The sequence below is a fragment of the Olea europaea genome, chromosome 23 (assembly GCF_002742605.1).
Source record: "Olea europaea var. sylvestris chromosome 23, O_europaea_v1, whole genome shotgun sequence".
Lineage (NCBI taxonomy): Eukaryota > Viridiplantae > Streptophyta > Magnoliopsida > Lamiales > Oleaceae > Olea > Olea europaea.
Window position 1 is genome coordinate 5,620,255 of NC_036259.1, and position 7,078 is coordinate 5,627,332.

General features: G+C 36.6%; 1 protein-coding gene across 1 annotated transcript in view; it reads right to left on the reverse strand.

Annotated features, from left to right (window-relative positions):
* Positions 1-2,803: 2,803 nt before the first annotated feature.
* LOC111372190 (SNAP25 homologous protein SNAP33-like) overlaps positions 2,804-7,078 on the reverse strand; it is a 5,391-nt gene continuing 1,116 nt past the window's right edge. Inside the window, exons 2-6 of the mRNA XM_022994400.1 lie at positions 6,162-6,704; positions 5,281-5,374; positions 4,880-5,007; positions 3,254-3,351; positions 2,804-3,153 (exon numbers count right to left, since the gene is read on the reverse strand). Of these exons, the coding sequence (XP_022850168.1) occupies positions 3,054-3,153; positions 3,254-3,351; positions 4,880-5,007; positions 5,281-5,374; positions 6,162-6,650 (909 nt within the window). The 5' untranslated portion in view covers positions 6,651-6,704 and the 3' untranslated portion in view covers positions 2,804-3,053. The remainder of the gene's footprint in view (positions 3,154-3,253; positions 3,352-4,879; positions 5,008-5,280; positions 5,375-6,161; positions 6,705-7,078) is intronic.

The following is a 7,078-nucleotide window of genomic DNA, read 5'->3' on the forward strand; positions in this document are numbered from 1 at the left end:
AAGTGCCATTGGTTATTTCTATTATTAAAATAGCCTAATCTGTTGTCTGGAGGATTAAGAATAATACATGCAGGTCCTTAGTTAATGATACCCCCTTCTAGAACCTTTTTCCAGTAGACCAAGAATATTAGCTTGCGTTATAGTTCGAGATCAATATGGAGGTTGCGCCTTTCTGTTCAGTGTACTTCAGTCTGTCCGTCGATGTAATTTCATGGTTATTGCTTAATACATTGATAAGGCATTTGAGAAGTCAAGCAATGAAATTACTGACACGGGTTTCAATGAATACTTTGCAAACAAGTCAACTTTTAACTTAACCTGCTCTTGTGATCTTTTTGGATAGACTACTATACTAATACAGTACACAAGCATGCAAACATTTAATGTGGGTTATTTCGTTTGGTAGAAAATTTTATGATTTGCGGTTGTTCGGAAGAAATCTGAGGGAAGAGGCTGCATGCCATTATGATTTTCCAGATTAATATTTTATTTAGTTTTGTTAAAGTCCTGTAATAGCATTTACCGCCTTCTATTATCTAATTATACCTTTCTACAGGAAATGATATTTCAGGAATTGGTTAAAGAACTGGGGACATTAGGAAATTGTGAAGAGTGGCTACATCTTTACCATGAGAAGATAGGTGAATGAAATTTATCATGTATTGGAAGATTTACAACTGTTTTTTTTCGTGAGAATACATAAATATGTAATGAAATATTCTGCTTGCTGATTTTGGAAATAATATCGTTAGATCTGTTACATGGTACATGTCTGGCTTGTGCTGTGTCATGGTATTTACTCGTCTGTTCACGATTTCTTCTATGAAATTTTATGTTACTTTTTACCAGTTTAGCCACAATGTCCATATCCATTAGTTCGACTAATGGAAAATGTAATGTGGCGGTTTATCTATATGTCAACCATATTGCCAATTAGACTTTCACTTAGAAACAATATCTAAGTGAGGAAGGTGTGGACACCCAATTTAGCCAAAAAAAAATATCGGAACTGTTTTTCTTTTCCATGCTAGATTTAATAAACATAAAAGACCATTTGATACAAAAGCTTAGTGAAAAGCGTAGTATGCATTTTATCAACACCATAATTCATAATGAAAATGTTACATAACAGAGAAGAATTATGAACTTTATTTCTCCGTCTTCCTTCTATTGAGATGTAGTCCCGTGCATTTGGTGAGATTGACAGAGAAATAATTAGTATCACAAGGAATTGTCTTGCCTGTGTTGAGAGGTGCATAATTTATGGCCACTGGTGTTAGTTGTGCAGTGGATTTGGCCCGCTTGGTACCAGTCGTTTCTCGACACCGTATCTCGGGTCAATCTCAGTATCTTGCTCGTAAGGTGGTTGTGATGGTGGCGGCAGAGGTGGTTTGTGGTTCCGTGTATTTTGTAATCTAACATGTGGTGGACTTTGAGGAGAAGAGAGGGCTGCGGCCGCCGCCGCCGCCGCCATGAGGCAAATTAAAATGCCTAGAGAAATCCTGCGACCCGCAGTCGTGGTGGCGGAAGGAGGTGGGCGCTTCATGCTGGCGGGCGTGTAATAGGGAGAGGACAATGCAGAAATGTCCTTGTAGTGTGAAAAATGGAGAAGAGGATGGCAAATAGAAAGTTGTAAATAGTAGTTAAAATTCTAGCAAGTGATCCATGAACAATGTACTTAGCTCCATAAATGCTGTAATCAATGAGGGGTTGTTTTCTGGTGCCAGAAAAGAGGCAAAAGATGTCTTTCTTATTAAGGTTGATGCCATCCGCATTCAGACGTCAAGTAATGGTTCCATTTGATATATTTGCTAATTATGGTGACGCATTTTGTTATGAAACGCATTTAGGACAAAGATATCGGGATATTGCGGGTGTAGCACACATTGAGGATGAGTTAAGAGAATGACAACTCGGTTAACTTCAAAAGAGTGACGCAATCTCAACATGAAAAGTTTAGAAGGGGAAGACATTTATCTATAAAAGTGATGCGGTTATAAGAGGAGATGTCATTTACAAGATTGACACAATTTCAGTAGAGCATGACTAAAGAGGATGGATTAACAGATTTCACTGAAAATCACTACAATTCTTAGAAGCATGAGACGTATATGTTAGATGTACATTCATATGACCCGCTTTTATCTTGAATCGTATCATGACGCACTTAAGGACGTATCTTCGGAATGATAAAAACAAAGCATGCTGCGGTTTCTCAAGATCTTATGGTCTTGAATTTTTTAGCAATGAATTGAACGGATGATCAAAAGAGATTCATGCTATCTGATAAAGCTTACAGCCTGACATCCTGGATCTTAGCGCTTGCTTAATCATTCTTAAAAATTGTCCTTTTGAAAAGTAGATAAAGTAGGAATCACAATTACTGCCTAAGACATACTTTTGAACCCCCAAAAGTAGTGAATCCCAGTACTTAAATAAGTACAATACTGTATGGTGGCAAGAGGAAATTCTTGGGATGGGCAATGCAAAATGTACCAATAAATAACTCTTCCTTTCCTTTCAAAACTAGCGCAATTTCTTTTTGTGCAGGTCCAGTTCATAATGAAAAGAGGAAATGAATTAAAATTTCACCAATGCAATGGTCTGTCTTCAACAAGAAATTCCAAGTTGACGCTAGGATTTTGATTGATTTTTGCCTGACTGTTAGTGAATAATAAATAAATCATTTTGAAGGTACAGTAAGTGTTACTTTAAAAATAGTAACTTTTTTTTACTTAAATGTAAGAAAAAATATGACATGTATCCCTTGGAATTTGGTTCAATCTTGATGATAATACTGCACTGAAGAAATCCACTTTCATACACAGAAGAAATCATTCGAACAAGTATTAGCATTTACCAATCAATCAATACTAGCCATGTAAATCCAGTATAATCCGAAAATTATAGTATCAGGTTATACTTCTACGTATCGATGTAAGGATTATGTACATAGCGAATATAAGAAAGTTATACGCACGAAGAAAATCACAGCGGAGAATAGCGTCTCATCAAACCAATATCAAACCGCAGATTTATACAGCCTGGATTATCTATTTTCCAAGCAGACGACGCCCACGCCTAGTGACATCTTTCACTCGGATTGCCACGTGATCCACATCATCCTGTAAAGGATCCAATGCTTTGTTCTGCCTGCAATTTTAGAAGACGTGTTGCATAAATCCTTGGGATTTCAAGAGATGGGGGAGAGAGCCAGGAGTTCACGAGGTTTAGCATAAGCGTAAAAACTCACCTCTCAATTTCAGAACCCATGTCAATAGCCATATCCTTAAGCTCTCCTAAAACATTGCTTAGATCTGAGAGGTTGTCATCTTGTTTTACCTTTTCGACCTGTCATAATTCCATTAAAAAATAAATGTACGGTTATCGATGCATGCATACAAACACACACATTCTGACATAAAAATGTAAAAAATAAAATTTAAATGTTTCTAATGAGCTTGAATAAGGGATGTATTAACAAGTTACACATTTTAAACCACTAATTAAGATCCAAAACACTGACTATCTGATTTCTGCTAAGTTAGGAGTTGTTCAATTTGCAAAATTACCCAGAATAGGAAAGCCAGCCACCAAAACAGAATTCTACCTAGATAAAGATTAAGAATTACCTATTTGATTTCTATTTTGTTGAAAGAAAAGAACTGAAAAAGTTAAAAATGGTGGGCGGGTGGATCAAATAACATCATTTTGCAAAATTCCGGTCGGTTATCAACACCTTCATCCCTGACCACCCACTTCTCTGCCACTCCATTCATAATGGAAGACAGACAGCTCAAGAAGAAATCATCGACAGAGTTTTTTAAGGGAAGACGGTAGCAAATATGTTTTAACTAGACAGGTCTGGACATGATTACAGAGGAGGAATGGAAGAATTGGAAGCTGAAGACAAAGGGAAAATGGAGACGGTAGAAGTGAGCTGGCAGTGGTGATCTGTTGGGTAATAATAGTCTGGATCTAGTGAGAGTTGCTAACAATTTGAACTATCGAGGGATTCATGTCCGAAGATTTGACAAAGTTTTACCCTAGCGATCAACCTTGCTGCCTTCCCCCTTTACTCAGCTTGGTACCTACTGGGGCTATGACAAAGTTGACAACAAATTGATGAAACAACATAAGATCTGCGAATGACAGAGAGAGACGAGGAGGAAGATAGTGGTGGTGCTTGGGGCTAAGGATGATAGTTACTGACAGTGGTCCATATTTGTTGGCAGTAGTAACTAAGTCAGTGTAGAGAGGATCAATGATTATAGGACAACCTAACGGATCTCACTTTTAGACAGGGATATGATAGTTCTGAAAACTGCCCTGACTGATCTTTACTTGGGAATAGTGTTCCCCATGGGAAGTTAGTACAACAAAAATGAACCAGGGAAGAGAAGGAATGGCCACTCATGAACAATGGGGCCTCAGATCACAAATTTTAAGATTAGCATAACACATACAACAAGTTGACCAGCTTGGGATTACTTCAATGTCAAGAAACGATAAAAGACTTGACAGCTCTTCATCGACAAATCTGGATTTTGCGATCCTAGGAAAGATTGGTTAAGGATGATGGGATCCATTTTATATCAGAAAAGAAGGGTGACACCATGATTTTTAGTACTCCACTCTACCAGCTAACCTACCCAGACCAAAGGAGGTCTTGTATTTGAATTGTACCCATTATCCTTCGAAATGGAATGCTCCTCATGTCCCCTTTGTATCATTTGTCTTATATGGAGGGCTATTCCAACAATTATTACACAAAAACTTCAAGAGAATGTAAAAACTTCCAACATTATTACACAAAAGAGAGACTCTTTAAGAGATAATCACAACTCAACTTTTGGTATAATCCTCCATCACAACATACCTCAACTTTCTGCAGTGCATTTGTAGGTTCAGGAGGTGGTGTTCGTGATGGTCGTTCCTTTGAGGAAGAAGTCAATCCCAGTCTTTCCCTTTGCTCCAAGTGGTTACCCTTTCTATGCACTGGATCATCTGTGGTAGCAGATGTGTTAGATCACAGGCCAAAGTCAAAAGTCAGATTAAAATTAACCTACTCATCAACAATTCATATGCACCAAATAAATGTTTGATATGCAGTATTAGATAGGACTAGACGATATAATAAAAAAAAATTTGTTTCTTTTTTCTTCCTTAATATTGTCCAGCTATTTTCAATTTCTACCGAACATGACAAAAGAAGCCACCATTCTACACATTTAAAACTGAACTCTTATCAATGATATTGACCAAGAAGATGACAAGTACCTCGAGCGATTACAGGCCCTTTTATTGGAGGACCCTTTTTAGGCTTCCATGTCTTCGAGAACATGCCCCCAAGACTTCCCATCAGTTTCTCGCCCTAAAATCAATTGGTAAATAGTTTAAATAAGCAATCACGGAAAGTTGATAAAGCTTAGACAACAACATTTATACGTAATCACAGGTTAAATTGATAATGCAATCAATATAGATGTTACGTACAAACCTATAAAATAACTCTAATTTTTTTGTCTTTGAATTATCCATCAGTTTAGTTAAGATTGAATAAAATGCGCAATGCAATAAAATAGTTCTTACGAAAACTCCTAAAAACAAGGATGAACTTGAAGCAACATATAATCAACACCCATCGAACTTTTACCGGAGGAAAAGAAAAAGACTGAAAATAAAATATTAGAGCATATATTTCATTAAGGCACTTTGTTTCTGCTTTAGTGGAAATCAAACAATGCTGCAGAAAAGGGGAAAAGGATTAAACTTTCAAATGCGGGTTCCTGTCATGTCTCCTGGATAAGCTTACATCATATAAGTATATAAGTAAGTTTTTAAATAAACAAATTTCACATGCAGCTTTCTGTTGTGTCTCCTGAATAAGCTTAAATTGTATAAGCATATAAGTAAGTTTTTAGATATAACTTTCTTTATAAGTTAAAGTTGAATAAAACTTTAGCAAATTAAAATGATATTAAATTAATACGTCGCTACTTTCAAAATAAATAACTTTTTCACTTTAAAGTAAGAAGAAGTAATTAATCGAAACATGATTTGAAATTAAAAGTAACTTTTTATTTCCTTTAAGCACAGCGAAACACGCTCAATCATTCATGTCAAAACAGAATACGAGTTGCAAAGTTGAGAAGTCGTACCCTACTAAGGTCATGGTCCATGTCAGCAGCAACCATGTGGGTTCTTGTAATTTGCTCTCCTTGCTGATGTAAGGTAACTAAGGTTTTAGTAGCATCTTCCCTTATGTCCTCTGCAATCTTGAGACAATTGTCGACAGTCTTTGTAGTCTCTTCAGCCTTATATACAGAATAATTTTCCAGTTCTTGTACACTCTGGGCATCAAATCCTCCGGAATCGTGAAAATCGTTCCTGTACCCGTTTCTTTCTGCTGAAGTAGTGGAGCTTTTGGATGATGTGGTTTCCTTAATCTCATCATCATCAAAAAGCTTAGTACGTGAATTTAGGGTAACTAGAGAAGGATCCGAAGATGTTCGCCTAGAGGGTTCAAGGGTTTGCTTGTTATCCAAAGAATCATCATCAAAAGGGTTAGTACTGAAATTACTGGGGACTTGGTCCTCTGACTTGTGTTTAGAAAACCTATGTAAGGGAGATTTCTTATGATCAAACATTTTGTACCAGCAAAAGAATGTAGGATAAAATTAGGCTTTTCTTAGCTTTGTAACCTGCACAGTTAATCAACAAATAAAGTCGTTGTAAAAGACCCTGCTTACAATCGAGGAAATTGAAACATAATCCATAAGAAACAAACAGGCCAAACAATTGCCATAATGATTCATTGAGTCCACCAAATCGATCAGAGAAGGAAAACAAATACTATTCAGCAATACTTAAAATCGACAATTAAGTGAGAATAAAAAATCATGCAAGTTAAAGGATATGGTACCACACTAATGAACAATAAGCTATAATGCAAAAACGGAATAAGTGAGATCGAAAAAGTTCCAGGTCCCTTTATTTTCTCAATGTTGTAAAGAACATGCAGTCAAGGTATCAATCCAAAGAAGATACGAAAAACATTCAAATGAGAGAGGGGGGG